Genomic DNA, 19,579 nt, shown 5'->3' on the forward strand with positions numbered 1-19,579 from the left:
TCTTCACACTACAAATTGAGTCGTATTGTTCTATAATTATGCACTGTTACCATTTTAAGCTCAAATTGCACCTTTTCAATACATAATGTTGTAATGAAAGATAATGTTGTGGGAAAGGAAGCTATTCCCTTCTGTTTCCTGTGATAAGACAAATTGAATCACATTATCAGTGCCTGAGTGGAGGGGATTGTGTGATACCTCCCCTCCTGAGCAACTGTGGAAATGTTAGGATGGTTCATAGCTCTGTTATCCTTTCCTCTGGCTGTCCAGAGAGTGTCAGGAGCAAAGCAGACTGGAAATTGTGCTCTTCCTGGAGTGTAAGATGCTTCTGCTCCAAGTCTGGCTTTATCTATCTATCTAATCTATCTATCTATCTTAAAAACCAAATCACACCAGTGTCAGTCTGCTGTGTGCTATTCCCTTAGCAGAGATGAGAGAATCAAAACCAGCTTATGGTGTTGGATTTTGTTGCTTATTGTGCTATGGGGTGATGCTGTGGTGGCTGCATTACAAGTGACAAATAGATATGCAATGCAGAGAAGGCAGCTATGTACAAATAGCAGCAGGAAAGGAGATTGAAGATGTCCTAATACTTAGAGTTACTTGGACTTTTTATTGTACTCCCAAAAAAAGTGCCCTGGTACAAGTTAAATATGGGCCCAAATATGAAAACTTTTCAGTTTAAAAACCAAACTGTTTCTGAACCATCTTCTCTGACGGCATTTCACCAACAAAGTCTTCTGCTCCATCCATCTGACAGCTTTCTACCTTTGAGAGCACTCTAAATTTTAGAAGGGTAAATCAGGATACAAGTAATAATTTGTCTTGTAGCATTATTTCTGTTCTGGATAGATACATTGTGTCCATGTACTACAGGAATGTAGTTACAAATATCTCACACTTATGCTGAAAACATTGCGGGGGGGGGGGGGGGGGGGGGGGGTAATTCTTTATAAAGGGCTCTATTTAGCAGCTTATTTCCAAAATCCAGTCTGCTTTGGAAGGCCTGTTTTCACAGATCAAGACATTTAGTATTCAGAATCTGCTTCTTACTACAAATGGTTAAAATAAATAACTTTGATCTGTGAAAAAAACATGCAGAATATATGATGATTAAATTTGTGTAGTGGCAAATACTTCAGTTTTGTTTTCCCTCAAGTTCAGTGTAACAGGCTCTAGATTGAAAGCATGTTCATCACCAGTTATCTGAATAGCATTTCCCACAGGTGAAGTGGGAAATGGAAAAATGATTACTCTCCTGTTGAGTGTGTGAATGAGGTTTTCTCACTCAAGGAGGGGGGCTCCTGGGTACATCGCTGCCCTCTGTGTGACACGTGCTCCGGAGCAGTGTTGGTTTGCCATCTGTCTCTGCTGCTGGCCAATCTTGGTCAAGTGCACCCCAATTGCATGTGACAGTGGAGCCTTCAGACTTCTCTTTGACATCTCATTAGTTCAGCCTTACTCTGGCTGCAGAAAATCATCTTTTCATTCCAGCTCCTTTGCTCTGGGTTTGGGTTTGGTTTCCCCCCTGGTTTTCTACTTGTTTCTGGGCTGCCTCAGTTATTTATAAAAGAACTTTGGTGTCTACAGTTCTCCAGTGGATAAAGATTCTGTTCTTTACACTTTGAACTTTTGTTCTGCTGAAATGTTGCATAAGAACATAAAATTGAAAACATTTTTGTGCCTTCTTAAGTCAAAATTCCAACAAGCATAATGCTCTGCCCTTGATTTTTATTTCTCTTAAATACTAGAATGTTCCCAAGCTTTGGTCCATTGTGCAGAAGCTATACAGCATAGCAACTGTTTCATCCACAGCTCTGAGGCTGCTGTGCAGCAGCCTTTGTACATCCACTCTGCCCTGACTATATGGAAGCACCTTCCTAGGTAGGCCCTGCAGCTTTGCTTGGAATCAATAAATGAGCTCTTTGATCTAAAACTAGTGCAGGAAGAAATGCCTGTTTTCATATCCTTTTATCCTGAGCACTGCACTCTACTGAGTGAGCTGAAGTCTTTGATTAATCTCCCTATATAATTCTTTTTAATAGGAAGGAATATGTCTTCCTTCCACTTGAATAAACTGATGGTTGAAGGACTTCTAAAAGTGTGCTTGTGTTTGACTTCAGGGCTTTTTAGGAATCTGTGCCTTCCTTGTTGGTGAAAGCACAGACCCAAGAATAGTTGTCTATCCACAGTGCATATCTTCAGGGAAGAACAATTACAGGTAAGTAATTTTCCTGGTTTTGGAAATTGGATTTTCTTTTTATGCTAGACACAGTAGTCTATACAACAGTTTCCCAAGAGAAAAATTACATTTCTCAAAGCATTTAAGTATAGTAATTTAGCAAACATGTATGCATTTTGCACAGTAGCTTGTCAGCAGGTACATCAGATGAGAATCTACTTGTACACCAGAGTTACTTAGTGGCATTTTAAGCTTTTCTACAATAGACCAGCCATTATTTTTTCTTTAATTTGCATGTCTATAGAAAAACTTATTTGTACCACTTAATTTTTAAAATGATGACCTGATACAGTATGGGTAATTAGCACTGTTTCAAATATAATTTTGTTTATTTTTAGGAATCAGTGGAAAAAGATGTGCAGGGAAAACCACCAAAAGAAGTAGCTGAAGTTACTACTGACAAGCACTCTTCCAAGCCAGAGGTAAGACCACTGGTGAAGCTTTGATTCTAGATGGAGTTAAAGAAGGCAACAGAGAAACATGTTTCAATTAATCATAGATATGTTTGCTGAATTAAAGTTTTTTAAGCCTTTCTGTACTTAAGGAAGCAGCCTTTTGCTGGCTGATGAACACTTCCTAGATCTTAATTCATAACATTCTTCCTGAAGGTATCAGAAGGAATCACTGAATGATATGTAGGCTCCTATTGCAATCTGATAAAAATAGTGTTCTGGAAATACAGTTTATTTGTGTTGGTTATGCCACATGTCAGTTCTAGAAGACTGATCTTTATATTACAGTTTAGCACAGAAATGGCTGACACGTTCAGAATGATTTGCATTTCAAAATTTCATATTTTTATAAAAGTATATGGGTCACTATTGTACATCTTTAGATCTCAAAACCTTGAAGCTGAAAGGGCTGTTCCTTTGGCTGTTATGTGGAGCTGCAGAAATAAACTCTTGTTGAAGGTCTAGCCTCCACTCAGGTTTTCAGCCTTTGCTTGGTGAGACCTTAATCTTCACTTTTCAATACTGACAGGCCTGAAGATAATTTTACTGAAATGCCCCTTTTTGGTCAGCACAGAACAGTCACTTGATGAGTCTGTTCTAATTCACCCAAGACTGCCCAAGTGTATATTGTATTTGATAAATACTTAGGTTTGTCATACAACACTGCAGTCTTAGTTCAATCTGTGGCTATCTATCCCAAAGCAATTTGGGTCTTGTAAAGATAAATAAAATGTTGGAATTAAAGTACATTTTAACTTCTCTGTATGGATTTAATGATTTACCTCAATTTAATTTGGCGATCCAGCAAGAAGATTTAATTATCCTCATACATAGTCTTTGTTAGCTTATTTATAATCTGATCCAGCTCCTTTCTCTTTAGACAATATTGAATGCCAGGCAGCTGATTTCATCACAATTTTTGTATAAGAGAAAAGAATAAAATACAAACAAAGGAGAAAGAATGATGTATCTACAATTAGATGAAAACTGACAGCTAATACTAATGATTTTGTAAGTTCTTTTAAAGTTTTTTCTTTAAGAAAGCAAACACAAGTGTTAGCCTGACTTCAACATTCAGTACTATCTTACCTATCCCAACACAATGCTTAATTTCCTTTTCCACTAACTGATATCAGTCAGGTGTGTCAGAAGCTAACAAAGTTGAACAGTAAATTGAAAAATGCTGGGAAAGTCCTGCTAAGAAGTGCCACTGTGCCAGGTGTTTTCCTGCAGAAGCCTTCTGGCCTGAGTGCCAGAAACATCCACTGATATTCATTTAGTGTTTTTCTCTTTTCACTTCTCTGTTACAATTCTTATTTTGATCTATGCATCTCATTGAAAAGACTTCTTTTGCGCTTTTCACACTGCTCATTTAAAGTTAAAAGGTTACTAAGAAAGGGTTGAAGTGCAGCTCAATCATATCATAGAAGCTGTTGACCACAAAGAGCACCAGTTGTCTCAGCAATAAAAACCAATACTTGGATGTGGATAAAGAGCTGAAATAAGAGTTGCAGTCTCTCTGGAGCAGGTGAGCATTTTCTCTATAGATCCAGTTGAGATCTGCAATATCCTATTCCATACTTTCCCAGGTGCATAGTGAAGGATCTTTATTTCCTGGAATTAATTTTCCTGGACACTTAGGACATTCATGCACTCACAGAACTGCCTCGTGGAATAGTATGGACGGCACTGCAGTCTCTACACACCAGCACTATGCTCCAAGCTGGTAACAGTTTTAGCCATGCATTTTTTGCACACTGACAACTGCCTCTACTGCGTATTTTATTACCTAACACATACAAACCCTTGCATATGCACAATGTGCAATCATGATTCTATGAAACTGATGCAGCTGCTCTCTGGAAACCCCAAAAGGTACTTCTAAGCCAGAGCTAGTTCAACAACAAATACAAGCTTTCATCTCTATGTGTTTCAGTTCCTTAGCTGCTCAGAAGAACAAATGTTGCGGGCATTTTGAACAATGTACTGAGTTGGTGATTTTAATTCTTTTACCTAAAATTGCTGACCTGGTTTCTTCACTCTTTAAAAAAGGAGAGAGAGAGAAAATAAGAAAACTCTTGTGTTCCGTGCTCCAAACTCACCTATGTCTTGGAGTTTTTCCTATTGTTTTGGTTCCTATAATTGTCAGCCTCTCTGTTTTCAGCCTGATTGAAAAGTTTTCTGGACTGGGACTTGTAAAAGATTTCTCCCATGCATATTGTTCATCGTTTGTTAATGCATAAGCACTCACAGCAGTCATTCCTTAAGCCTGAGCCATTGAACAGTCTCTTCTTCCTGTCTGGTAGTTTAATGAAGCTCCTGGGTGCTTTAACTGCCTGTAAAATCTCTGTCAAACTTGAAGCCAGCCAATGAGCTAAAAGCTGTTGGAACACATGTACACACAGGCACGCACAGCAGTGTCATGTAAGACTTGTTTACATGCTTGTGAAACGACACAGTGCTGTCCCAGGTGATGACCATCTCAGAAAATATTTGGTGATTAAAATAAAGCCTGAGACTGCACATACCTTCTCTATGCTAAGCTCTTAATACTTCATTATCTATTTTCAGTGTGATCACTTTCAGTCTGATGCACCGGAACCAGTGACGAGGCCCTCCCCACTTATGGAAACTGGAAAAGAGCTGAAGACTCTGAGTGAATCTCTAGCTAATTCAAGGTAAGGGAATCCAGAGCACACAGATATGGGACACTCAAGGCTGAAGGAATCTTTGGTTCTGCAGTGGCAGCAGTTGAATTATAAGTGAAATAATCAACTGTACTGACAGCTTCAAAAAGATAGTTTACAATTTCTCTTTTATAGGCTTTATGTATACTTAAAATCTTTTCGGTGCTGTATAAGGAATGATTGTTTGATAACTCTGCCTATGTTAATACTATACTGTTTCACTGCTCATTATGAAGGTAATTGTTACTTCTATGCAGCCTTTTGCATGACACAGTGTTGTGCCAGGATTTGGTAATAAAGTAGTCCAAAATGAGCAATTTCAGGACATATGATGTCCATTATGTGGTAGAAAATCACAGTGAAAATATCTACCAATATTGTAGAAACATCTGCATGGACTCATTTGGAGTATACAAACTGGAGGCTCAGGAAGATGCTGCTATGCAAGGAAGATATTTTTGTGCCCCTTATCTGATGGGTAATGAGCTGTTAGGATGGGGATGTGGGTTTGTGATCCCATATATACCTTTTAGCCAGCTGAGTTTGGACAGCAACTCTTATTTTATGGCACTGACTACAGAAAGTAGCTGGGCTAACAGGCTTTAGCAAAGTGTGCTCTGCTATTTAGGCACTCATTCTCTCAAATGTACTTAGGCCCTGTTGTCACCCATGTTTCAGTGTTGGCACTGCAGGCGGTACTGTAGTTGACAAGGCTGAGGCTTCAATATGTTTTTCTCTTGCAATTACATGCTCTGATTGCACTCCCAACTTGCCTACAGAGACCATTCACTCTATTTTCTCTGTATTAGCTTAAACAGTTGCTAAGCTGAATAATAAGCCTTGCAGTCAGTGACTCCCGGGGTTTTCTAAATTTCCCTGGAACCTTCTAGCTTTCTTGATGTGAATGTTAAGCTAAGAAATGAGATTCATTTGGAACTGAAACAGCAAGCAGTAGTACAAAAAGATGATTTACATCTGGCAAGGTTTAGTTACAGCCTGCTGCAAATAAAACTGATAAATTACCACTGCCAGCCCCAGTAGGGTACAAATTGCACATGTATTTACAGGTTCCTGGACTTTAAGTCTTTGAAGAGTACTCACTAGGTAAAAATAGTTCAATTAAGGTAAGCAGTTAGACAGACATCTATATAAAAACTTCATCATTAGGTTAAATCTAAGCAAATATAGCAGTCAAGACAACGCGCAATACTTTATCAGCATAATATGTTGAAGATAAATAAATTGGGCTCTTGTGTTTTTTGATTGAGATTAACTGCATAAAAATCGAGGTTAGAGAAAGAATAGCTTCTGTTGTAGAGGAATCAGAACTTCACATTTCATAATAATGTAATGGTTGTAAAAATATGGAAATATTTAAATCAGAGCAATTTCTACATTTCATACTAGTTACTTGTGATAACATAGTATTCCGCATTCTTCCTTATCCTTCTCTGCACCAATTTTTATTATTCATTACTCATATTAACTTACTAATCACTAATATTAAGTAATGTAAGTTAACTTACTGTTTATTCAGTTATAGTGAATTTTCACATGATAAGCTCTAAACAAAATAACAAATGCTATGTACTTTGAAGGTTGGATAAGCTATTTCAATAAATCATAACTTGGTGTTGCCATAAATGCCCTATTAGTTATGTTTGACTGCCTGCATTCCTTGTTCATTGCTAATTTTCAGTGGAATTGTCTCCCCAAGGTCAAGTTAAAATTCTTTTGATGATAACCTGCCAAAGATCAGTTTACTTCTTGATATATGAATTGCAGGTGCTTGGAGCTTGCTTTTGGTTGCTTTATATTCTTTGTTTTCAAATGAGTACGATGAAAAATACTTGCAAGTGTTCTGTAGGGCAATAATTACCACCACCATTGGTACTAAAAGGCTTGATTTGTTAAAAGATGAGCAAATCGATACATAGACATTTAGATATAGCAAACTGGACTCATTGCAATGCAACTTACAGGTTGAACAAATGAAGCATCATTTTAATAGTAAGTTAACACTTGATTTGATACTGTTGGGAAATGTGCTTTTCAAATGCCAGTAGGAGATACGTGACATTTTTGTGTCCCTTGACCAGCCTAGAGGTGCTTTAATTTGATAACTCTTAGAATGCCTAGCATTCAAGTACATGAAAGTATTGTTTTATTCATCTCTGCAGCACTGCTGGGTATTAGGTGGATAAATACTATTACTCTCATAAGTAAATTCTGAAAATCAAATTGGGGATGTAAGATTAATTATCACTGGAACAGCTACAATTGGAACTTGGGTGTTTCAGGTAATAAAATTGCCTTACTTAACCTTCCCAACTTCAGTGATGCCTCTGTTTCTCTGATTTTTTATTTCTGAAATTGCCCTTCTAAATTAGAAGCTCCAGGGAACGTTTCTTCTGAGATCCAGCCCATTACTCTGGGGGAGTGCAGTTGTTTCTTGTAACAGATGAAGTGTTTATTCTAGCCTGCTTTTAACTGAAGACATTTGTGTTTCCTGCACCACATTACGATAAATGCAGATTTGCTTTCCACTGATTTTTTAATAGTAATGCAATCTGCAAAATTATGTTAAATCTAGATTTTAATGATGTGAATACACTTGATCCTAATGTGTTTTGATGTATCTTTTCTCTGAGTTATTAAACCCACAGATTTTAGACATTCATTCCTCCTCCCCTCCAGAAGCCAATACACCTGAAGGGACAAACAAGAATATAGTCCTTTATGTACATTATCAGCAGAATTGTCAAGTCCTGATCAGCTGTACTTGCAGCACACCCACAGAGGATAGTGGTGATGTGCAATTGTTCTCAAGACTCAAACTTGGCTTGCAGAATCTTTTATACAGAAGATGGAAAGAACCCAATTCCATTTTAATATCCCAAGTAGAGTTTGAAGTGCTGATAAGTAAGAAAATATCTGCCTGTTAAAGCATCACCAACTTTGCCATCTCCTTCCAGCCTCATAAATCTAATTCAGTTGCATTCAAAACTAGCTTTGTGTGATTTCAGATGCCTGGGGAGAAATATTCCCAATCAGAAGCTTTCCATGACAATTGAAACAGGTGTAAGATTAAGAAAGGGAAGATTTTAATCTTGTGCACAAATTAATATACAGTTACTTTTTACATTTACTCAGCAGTAAATGATATATTTACACAGATTTGGTTTTTTGAAGATCAGAAGAGGAACACTGTCAGGGCTTGATCAAAGCTGCTTAGTGAAGTGGTCGCTTTAACATCAGTTTCTGGAAAGCACTGTTAGTTGAATAAGTGCTGAACTGAAGCTTATCTGTTATGTTGTGTCATACACATTCTTTAAATTGTAATCCAAGTAGTGAGCCTGTGACATGTCTAATAGAATTTATTCTGTTTACTGTGGCAATTAAACCAGGAATCCTACAGGTTTTGTGTTATTCAAGGAGTGAAGTATGATATGAGCTCTAATGGCTGCACTCCTGGTTTGGACCAAAGGACATGTCAGCAATACTTAACAACAATTTCAGACTATAGATAAAGAGCTACTTTAGAAAAAAACTGAGTGGAAAATGCAAGTAAAAGAAGAAAACCGGAGTTTTCTTCTCTGGGGCAGCAGAGAATTAAAGCAGTCAGGGTAGCAGAGCAGCATGTTAGTACATACTACAGGGATCCAGGAAATACAAATTACCTTTGTGGATTTGTGTTTTGCTGCTTTTCCTCCTCCTGATTGCAAAGGAACGCCCAGCAGTTGTCTGAATGGGATCTGCTCACAGGAAGCAGTGTCTGTGATCTTGCAGCTTGTTTGTATGAAAGCCTATAATGGAACAAACTGTGAGGAAGTTTTTAATGATCAGTGACAGAGCACAGCAGTATGAATTTTAAAATTATCTCCAAAATGCTTGAGGAGTCATTACTGGAACAGACTGAGCTGCATTCACAGAGCTTTAATATCCTACCTTACAGGGTAGAAGCATAATTAAACTGAAGATAAACCTTGTAATTATGACCTCATACCTCCTGTCAGTAATACTCTCTTTTTGAGTCCTCATTATGATGTACAAGAGGATGATGACAGAACACAGAGATTGCTCAAACTAGTCATCTTTCAAAACTACGAGTCACTAGTCCCAGGTAGAAAGTCCCACCAGTGTTTTCCTGCTGGTGAGTTGTACTCAGTCACTTTAGGAGACACCTGTCAGCTCTCAGCTATCATTTTACCTAAACACAGCATTAAATTGTAGGAAGGAATTTACTTATCATTGTGCAGCCTAAAATTAAGAACATTGGTTAATCTGTAGATAATAATCATTCTTCTTCCCTGTAGATCAATACATCTTTCTTCTAGCTGAGATTGCCCATGTAGACACAAAGTAGCTCTGACTTACTTGGCTAAGTAGTTCCCAATGTCAGATTCAGTGGATGGAATGCAGTATGGCAGAAAAGACACCACCTTTATCCCTGAGCATATCTTTAACTTTGAGCTGAGAATTATGTCTTCATTTCTGTTGCTATTCTTACTAAAGCTAAGCAAACTCGAGAAGCACAGCCCCCTTGAAATGACATTCAGCTCTGAGAGAGAGCCTTTCTTATTTATTGTTCCATTGACATCTGTAAATTGGATCCAGAAATAACATTAAGTAATCCACGCCTGCATGAAGATGTATTGTATGAGAAGCTAGAAAGTAGAAGACTTTAACTAAGAAACAGTAGAAAGATGTAGGAATAGTTACACAGCAAAAGAGATTACCAAAGTATTGGAAGTTTGCAGTTGTTAATTCCCAATAAAAGCAGGTTACCATAAATCACTTATGTAGGCTAACTCAGCCCACCAAGACTATGCAAGTGTACTGGAAATACTCTTGTTAAGCATCACCACAGCAAACAGAGCTTATAAAGAAGTGTATCACTTCAAACAAGACTAGATGAAGATGTTTTCTTTGTGTAAAAAGGAGGTAGAAAAGCTGATGGAAACAGAAAACTGTGCAGTGACAGTCATATAAGCATAGGCATCCATATGTGAAAATGACAAGTTGTGGGCATCCCCAGCAAACGATGTCTGGGGATCAACAGCTTTGAGCTGCAGGCTCAAAGGGGAAGTGCCCATATCATCCCATGAGCCAGGCAAGCCTTTATTTCCCAAAAGGGCACACTAAACCTCTGAGTGGCATTTGCTATAGTCTGAAGAAAATGGCTCCTGTGCATCTGTTCCACTGTGCTGTGCTGGTTAAATTAAACTAAATGTCAAATGGCTGGCAGTTCAACAGTGTTCAACTGGCTGCTTTTTATGTTTGAAATTAGAAACTGGATGGCTCTTTAAAATGGTTCAAGTTTCCTGAAGGCAGATCTTGAAAAGTCACTGCGTGCAGAAAGCCCAGCCTCTACTAATGCATTCTTTATGCCTGCAACAAGACTGACTGTTACCTGAAAGAGCAGTTTCTCCTACTTCTTGGCCTGTTAGTGACTGTGTAGCTGACTTCAGCACAAAACTGCTTAGATTTTGTGATTCAAATGGTAGCTAGTCTAAGATTTACAAATGGAAAGAAATGTGGCTTTCATTGGAATTCCGGTTATGACCTTGTCTGTCCTTACCTGTGAATATACGCCAATCCACTTCTAATATATTCAGACAAGAAAGATGTTAGTATTTAGAGATTATGATAACCTGATGATTATGATAATGCATATGGTTTAATAGAAGATACAGAGGAGTCTCTAAAAGCAGGGAGGAGAGGGAATGCAGAGTTAAGAAGCAGAGTGAGGCAGTGCTGAGAAGGTGAAATGTTTATCTATCAATTTTACTTTCCAATGTGTTTAATACTTCATAATGTCAGTTGCTTGGAAACCAGTGGTTTGTGCCCTTTTGCTGCTTGGCAGAAATCATTCTAATTGGCATGTTTCTAGTACTGTCACTGCCGGCAGTTTGCAGCATTTTGGGTTTTTTTCCAGAAGCAAAAATTTCCTTTGATATGAATGATGGCTCACATTAATTAGACAGCAGTCATGGGTAAAGGCAGCCATTAAAGTGTATGGATGTAGGAATCGCTATCATCAATCGTTGGAAAGGCTGCAATTCCCATCGACATTTCTGCTTTTCCAGGCTGTTCATTTGAGTCTCAATCTCCATTCCTTTTGTGCAAAAATATGTTTGTTTGAAATTCTGTAAGTGGCAATAGCTCACTGCTTATTAGATTTCACTATCTATCTAAACACAGCAGTCTAATCCCACATATTTGACTACAAAATGACACATTGTCACTTACTGCTCGAACAAAGCTAACACAATGGGTTTCCATTATTTAGTAGTAAAATGTCATTGCTCTGTAACACCATTATGTGGTAAAGGCAAAGCTAGATCATGAGAAGTGGTTTCGACTTTCACATGAAAATCTTGAGCAAACAGTATTTCATAGAATCATAGGGCTGGAAAAGATCTTTAAGCTTATCAAGTCCAACCATTCCCACAGCACTGCTAAGACCACCACTAACCCATGTCACTGAGTGCCTTGTCTACACATCCTTTGAACACTTCCAGGGATGGTGATTCCACCACTGCCCTGGGCAGCCTGTTCCAATGTATGGCCACCCTCTCAGTGAAGAAATTGTTCCTAATATCCAATCTAAACCTTCCCTGGTGCAGCGTGAGGCTATTTCTCTTTCTGGTAAAGGATCAGGGACCTCAGTGACGTTCCACTGAATATACAGAGAGGTTTTGTCAGTAATAGGTCATTCTTACAGCAAGAAAATAGCCCAAAAATCTCCAGATGATTTTTTTTTCTTTTAAAGTTTTAGTAGTAGTTTCCTACAGCTTTTTGGAGAAAAATTTAAAGCAAAGCCTTAATCTCACAGATTTATTTTTCTGTCCTTTGTCAGTACAAAGCTGTCTTCTCTGTGCTGCTCTGGAAGTACTTCCCCTACTCACCTTCATTTGTGTACTTCTCCAGAGACACCAAGAGCTAAAAACCTGAATGTGCCTACCTGCAAAGGAAACTTTTATATGAAGATGAGCAGGAATTGGAGTTAAAATATGGCACAAATGGAGGGGGAGTTGTGCATGTTCTTGTGTTCTGGGACTTCTCGAAAGAGAAATAGCTATCTGCCATTCTTTCTCGGTGCAGAAGAATGCATTTGCAACTAAAAATAAGCCAGGTTTTGGTATGGTTTTTTGTACCTCCAGGTAGCCAAATGTGTTTGTGCTTCTCAGTGTTAGAGAACATCTCATTTTCAAAGGGAGGTTCTGCCTCATTTCACAATGGAAGCAGCATCTTCTGTATTTTAATGGCTTTGAAGTTAATTAAAAACTACTCTGAGACATCTTTAAATATGCAGTAATGCATGAATGCATTCACCTGGTGACATCTTTAATGGTGTAAGGTAGTGTTTTGACTATTTAAGAACCTTGTTTCTTGCTACACAATCTTCTGTGAATATACTACAAATTTACTCACACCTTATGTTAACTTGTTTCATTAGTTATTTCATGGTCAGATTTTTGTGGGATAATATGCATCTTTCCCATTACGCAGATCCTTGGTTTGTTTTATAAACAGACATTTGAGTACAGAATATTGTACTCAGCTACAGGAAACTAAAATGGGAATCTACATCTATGTAAGATTCGTCACTGGTATATATCTGTATCGCTGCTGACAATTTACAAGGAATGCTGAGTTTGCTCTTCTGTTGTTCTGTGTGTGCTTTGTAAATAAGGAAAACCACTGTATGCATATGGATTTTCTTTTATCTTGGGATTTCCTCCTGTTTCACAGTTATTGGCTCTTCAGGTGTTACAGCACCTGGTAAGAAAGTTAAGGGACACAAAATAATTACTTTAGCTATTACGTGCTCAAAAAAGACGCCGCAGTAACACGGTTCCCCCTAAATGTAGGTAAGGGTGTAGATGTCACATTTAATCCAAATGAATCAAGCTTCCTGCTCTCACCGTTGCCTTCCATGGACATTGCTTTGAATTTTTCAGGATCCAAATACTCATCAGCCTAAATTGAGATTTGCAATGGGATCACAGCTCACCAATGGCATGGCTGCACCATAATGCTCAGTGTTCATTTACAAGAATTGTGTTGTGTTTTTAATCCACAGTTTTAGTCTGTAATGTTCAGAGTAACAGTTTAACTGTATTTACTGTAGTTTCAAAGTTACTGCCTCCTGTGCTTTCTGCCTTATACAGAAATAGGTTGTCGTTGTATTACTTTTTCTGCTATAGAAAATACTCAGAATGTTTTTAAGTGGCAGTGTGCATAAAATTACACTTGCTTTTCACCTGTGAAGCCCAGGCTCATGTTCAGTTTGTCACTAGTGCAACAAGTTAGGTACTGCCCACCAGATACCTTCACACACAGCAGTGTGCCTGAAGAGGAGCTATGGTAGGGAGTTATTGCAGATGGAGATTGAAATGTTTTTATAAACATATAGGTACAGGCATTTGGAAAGCCTGTGCTTTCTGTGGCTTTCAAAGCAATGCCAAATTGGGTTTAATTTATATTTACTACTGACTTATAGCTGGAAAAGGCTGAATTCTTTCTGTGTAGCGTCTGGAGCAGGAGGTGTTCTGTTATTAGCTTTATTGGTACATAGGCTGTATGTGTTATGAAAATTGAATAAGCCATTTTATGAAACAGTTGCTAACAAGCACCATGATCAGAGAAATATGTATGGAGTTAAATTGCTTGATAGATATGTACTTATTTTACTTGCAGCTCCCAATATCTGTTCACTGTGATCATTCTATAATGTTTGGCCTTAGAGAATCTAACTGGTATAAACAGGCTGCAATTTGTTTGTACCTCAGGCAACGAGACAGAGGTAGATGAGCAGGAAGAGTTAACCGGAGCACCACCCACTGCACTGAACACAGTAGCTTAGTGGAGGGACACACACATTTGTGTGCAGCCTTCTGCCCATCCTTCTAGCAATTCTGCTCAGGCTGGAGATACAAGAGCTTAGCTGATCAAGGGTTTGACATCCGGTGTTCAGGAGTGAGTGTCATTCCTTTAGTAAACCATCTCCTGCAGAATTGACTTGCTCATACAGTAGATGTGATGTTGTTAACTGCAAAATTTGACCTTCAAGGACAAATACATCCTTAGAATGATCCCTCTGAATTTAGTGAACATAACCGAGTGCACTTGAGGTATACTTAAACAAAACATAAAAAAACACCAAACCCTGGTAAATCCTAGCTTGTCTTTACCCCAGTAGAAAGTTTTCTGGCAGTATTCTAGCTTCTTAATGCTAGCACCCAAATTAGAATTAAGACAAGTTTACAATTTCCTTTTATTTTTGTGAATAATTCCTTATTCAAAGAAAGGCACCAAGAATCCTGTCTGAGCAATAAAAATTCAATTCCCCAATACATTAATGGCCTTGTATTACAATTAACTGTTGACCTTGAGTCTCTAAAGGATTTAGAGTAATATAATTAGTATGTAGTTACACCAAGCTCTTAAAATATGCTTGCAACCAATTTCCTGTGTGTGTGTGTAGCACGCCGGTGGGTCAGTCCTTTGTGCATGTCACTGACCCTTATCTATGATAGATTCCTGTAGAGAAATCTTGGAATGTTCCATAGTACATTGTTACTGCTCAGGAAATTCTTAATTTTCATACTGATAAAGATATTAACTTAGAAAAATAAGTCAAATCCTTTTGTCTGGATGACAATTGAAAATCTATGTTGTGACTACAGCTGAGTGAAGCTCAATTACTTTAATAAATGTATTCCCAATTTCATCTCGATTACATTTGCATTTTAATGAATAATTCTCACCTACTTGTCGAATAGGCAGCCCTGCTAAATTCATGAAGTTATTGTATAAACTGGGTGTTGTGATGCTAGAATTTAAATGGAGAAATAGTTGTTGTCCTATTCCAGCATTACACGGTAAATCTAAAGTGTAAAAAAGCATGCTGGTCACCTCTGCATTTGTCTGTATTTTACTCTTCTCCTGACAAGAGTCCATGAAACTTTAGGATTATTTGTATATATCCTAGAAACAATTCTATGGAATGTTGAGAGGATTTTTTTGTTTAAATCAGGTGGTTATCACAGCTTTTTTCCTTTATGCATTTCTATTCTATTTTATTTCTTTTTCCATACGTGGAGACTGTAGAGCTACTTTTTGTCATACTGGGACTTGAAGCAAATCACAGACTGAAAATTTTTATTCACAAATGTGTGTAATGTTTCCCATTCCTATGGGAGTATGAGAGTGATCACTGATTTTGGTATATACATACTAGTCTTCTCTATTAGATAAACCTTCAAAAATGTACTGCTTGCACTTGCCATTTATGTATTTTTCTCCAGTAATAGTGGTTACGGTTGTTAGTGTAAAAGAACTTTCTAGTTTATAGTTATCTTCTCTACCACTTGTCTTTGGTACATGTACTAACCTTACAGTTCACTATTTGTGGCATTATAATACCCAGCTAGAGCAGGGGTTCTGATCCTTAAGGAGGATTACTTACATCACCATGTGCAGAAACTTAGGAAAAGCACTGTGATGAGAAAAAATACTTGTACATAAAAATATGTATATGAAATATGTGTGAGGGTGGTTGAGGCAGTGAAACAGGTTGCTCAAAGTAGTGGTAAATGCTCCATCCCTGACAGTGTTCAAGGCCAGGCTGGACAGAGCCTTGGGTGACATGGTCTGCTGTGAGGTGTCCCTGCCCATGGCAGGGGTTTGGTACTGGATGATCTTAAGGTCCTTTCCAGCCCAAACCATTCTGATTCTATATCTTGATCACTAGCAGAATTCTCTTATGCAAAATACTGGGTTCTTATGAAGATCATTAAGTCAGTCTGACATGGCTCTGGAATCCTCCAAAGCATGAAATGGTCCGAAGTTCTGAAATGCTCCAAAGTATGCAGCATTTCTTATCAGGGACATCTTATTTTCTTATCAGGTTGGTTTATTTGCTTTTCCCAAAGTTAGTAGAGAAATCTCAAGCAGACAGGTTATCTACCTGAACTGGAAATGTGTTCAGCCTTGTATTTATAGTTGCTGGACTAAAAAAATAGTACCAGGAAAGCCAAAAACCTAAACCTATCTCACTGTGCAAGTGAGTTTTCATTAAGAGAAGCAAGGAGGGAGTAAACTGCTGCCCTTGAGAACTAGTGAATTCTGTGCCTGAAATCTGCATCCTATATGACCTTTAGGTGCTTTAATACATGTCTGGTAAGAAAAATGAGTTATTGCTTGCCAGTAAAACAAATAAGGCTCAGCTTTGAAGCCAAGACTGTGTTTGAAAGAATCAATACATCCTGATGCAAAAGTCAGCAACACCTTAGAGATGTGTCCTGTGCCTGGGTAGGATCTCATCTGACTTGGATCAGTTTGCTAACATTTTAATCAAAGGCAGAAGAGTAACTGTGTACCATGTCCCTCCCACTCCCTAGCTATGGTTTCTTTATTTTTCAATCTTGCAGTAATACCCTGTTGTCTTCAGCTCTCTCACAGGCTTCACTGGCACCTTCCCTCTTGCTAACAATGCAGTCTTCTGACAGCAGGTGGAATTCAGCAGCTAACAGGTAGCTTCAGGGCAGTGCTTGTCAGGCTGTGACAACTTAAGCTAAGACAGTGAGGGGCCCAGTGATCAACTGGCTGGGAGGTTTTAAATCAGGGTTTTAAATCAAGTACTGGACAAAGCGATGCTGAGTTGAAGACATCCAGTAGTTAACCTATGCAGTGCTGGAAGAGATCATGGAAAGATCTGTCAGTTCATACTGGGGAATTGTCCTTTGTTATCATACTGAAAAAGGAAATATTAATGTCAAACTCCTGAATATAGAAGAATGTGAAATCTCTGTTGAGATTTAAGTTGGTGGGCAGTAGAGAAATAAATCAATTTGATAGTGTGTGTGTTTTGAGAACACTGACCAACTTGTGGTGAATTTTGTCAGGCATCATGTCATTTCTGTGAAGCGAGGTGGAGGCTACTTTCGTATCCTTCAACAAGAGTCACTGGAGAGGAAGAATGCACGGGAAGCATCCCAGCAGGCTCAGACCCTGGTGTGGGGAACTGACTTCGAGCCACCCATGTACTCCTTTGATGCGGAGGGCTCACCAAAAGAAAGAACCACGTAAGTCAACTTGGAGCAGAGAGCTTCTGGTGGTCTGAGGGCAGGGGTTTTAAAAGGTGACAGTTTCCAGCTTTTGTTGTTTCTTGGTATTGAGGCAGAATATTATTACTTGTGTGAACTAGAAAATAAAAATGCTTAAAACCTGTATAAGTGAGCTGTTGGAGATGTGGCAAGCATGGCAACAAAAAATATGCTTGAGGTGCTGTTTAGAAGGAGAAAGTTTGGAAAGTGAAAGGGTGTTGAACTCGGGTGAAGTTTCATAGGCAACTCAAACTCATGCTCTGAGGAGAAAAGGAGGAGGCCTGGTGAGTTTGTGCCATAATGCTGTGGTCCCACGGTGGGAACAACAATAAGAATAGAAAAGAACTGAATTCAGCAGAATAAATGGCTAAGATTGCAGAGTTGGGTCTCTTTGCTAGTTCAGACTTGCTGCTTACTATCTTCACGTTTTCTCCATTAGATCACTAGATGGTCTTCCATCCTTTAGCTCACACTGGTCTTTTCAGTGCACTTCTAATGCCTGTTGAACTCTGTAGTTATCTTCCATTTGTCAACCTTCACTAGGTGGTGATTAAATAGTTGCTCAGCAGGACAGAGTAGTTCTTCCAGAGGTTACACACCTTTGGAGACTCATTGTGCCAAAAGCTCGTTCATCCCCAACAGTCTTTTCCCATCAATTTGCTATGACTTTTGTCACTCTCAGGTGCCAACTTCCTCTCATTCATATTTTTTCCATGAACTGACTCTTAACTTGGAAAACTCAGTCTCCAGAGCCATCTGAAATAAAATTCTCCCTTCTGTGCAGTCCCAATGAACAACAGAATGCCAGGACAGCAAGACCATCATATACCCATTGAAGCATGCAGCATTTCTTATCAGGGCCATAAAGTGGGACAACAATCTGTAACCATTATTAAAAAAATAAGAAATAAAATCTTTTCTGTTTTATGAAACCCAGACAAACAAGCAGCAAAGACAGACTGAGAGGTTCTGAACAGAAGTATGTTTACTGGAGTGACATTTATTGTCCAGCATTCTGAAGGGTCACTAACTGAATAGCTAGAAAAGGTGGAGAAGAAATAGGGTTTTCCTGAGAGATAGTGTTATGGAAGGAGAAAAGGTCTGGAGTCAAAGTAGTTTGGAGTCTTAGTCTGGAATGTCTGCATTATCTGAAACTTTCTGCTCACTTAAGTTGCCTACAATTGTGTTATTTAAATGGTTTTATTAGTGCTTTGATCCTGGCTTAGTGAAGCCATGTGAACTTTATAGGGAAACAAAATTATTTAATTAGAGAAAAAATAAAAGTATGTAACAACCTACCTGAAAGCTTTTTGTAAAATCCCTGTTCATTATCCTTTTTAATACATAACTGTTCCATCTACCCATAACTCAGCCAATCCACATTTACTGCAGACAAACACTTTATTACACACATGAAAAATATCATTGCCTTTATTATTGTGACCATTCATATTATTGAAATAATTGATTTTTTTTTATGTCAGGAAAGATTTCTTTCTTCAGCAAGGCTGACCTTAAAAAGATTCAATATTCCTCTTTTTCCTTTATGATAGTATACATACATAGGTGAATCTTAAGTACAAAATGCAGATCACTATCTGTAAGTAAGTCTGGGGAGACTGACTTCAAAAAATTAGGCACTTCATGCACTAAGATGAGCTCTGAAGCAGTGTTAAACTGCTGGGGTGCAAAGTGTCTTTTGAACAGATGAAGTCTAGCTTTGGTCTCTCACAGATGCTGAAGCTGTTGGCATGGTTTTATATGCCAAGATTCTAGTGACTCCAGCTTTTCCCACTTTCCCTTCCTCTTTCTCTTGTAAGACAACAGCAAATATTAAGCCTCGACTGTGACTTTTTTTTACTGCTGTTACACAAGCTGTAGCATTTAATTGTGTTATCGATTATTTTAAATGTCTCAACACTCTAAACTTGGTACCAGCTTCTTATCATAATATTAGAAAAGTAGGAGTAAAGTTTATTTATCCCTTTTCAATAGGAATAAGGGACTCTGCCAAGTGCTTCAATGGGTATACAATGGTCTTGCTGTCCTGGCATTCTGTTGCTCATTAGGATTGCAGAGAAG

General features: G+C 38.3%; 1 protein-coding gene across 1 annotated transcript in view; it reads left to right on the top strand.

Moving 5' to 3' along the window:
* The window catches only part of CCDC60 (coiled-coil domain containing 60), a 59,439-nt gene that overhangs the window by 20,579 nt on the left and 19,281 nt on the right, over nucleotides 1-19,579 (top strand). Inside the window, exons 2-5 of the mRNA XM_031047919.2 lie at nucleotides 2,162-2,221; nucleotides 2,581-2,664; nucleotides 5,266-5,372; nucleotides 17,297-17,476. Of these exons, the coding sequence (XP_030903779.2) occupies nucleotides 2,162-2,221; nucleotides 2,581-2,664; nucleotides 5,266-5,372; nucleotides 17,297-17,476 (431 nt within the window). The remainder of the gene's footprint in view (nucleotides 1-2,161; nucleotides 2,222-2,580; nucleotides 2,665-5,265; nucleotides 5,373-17,296; nucleotides 17,477-19,579) is intronic.

Source organism: Melopsittacus undulatus, chromosome 12 (assembly GCF_012275295.1).
Source record: "Melopsittacus undulatus isolate bMelUnd1 chromosome 12, bMelUnd1.mat.Z, whole genome shotgun sequence".
NCBI lineage: Eukaryota > Metazoa > Chordata > Aves > Psittaciformes > Psittaculidae > Melopsittacus > Melopsittacus undulatus.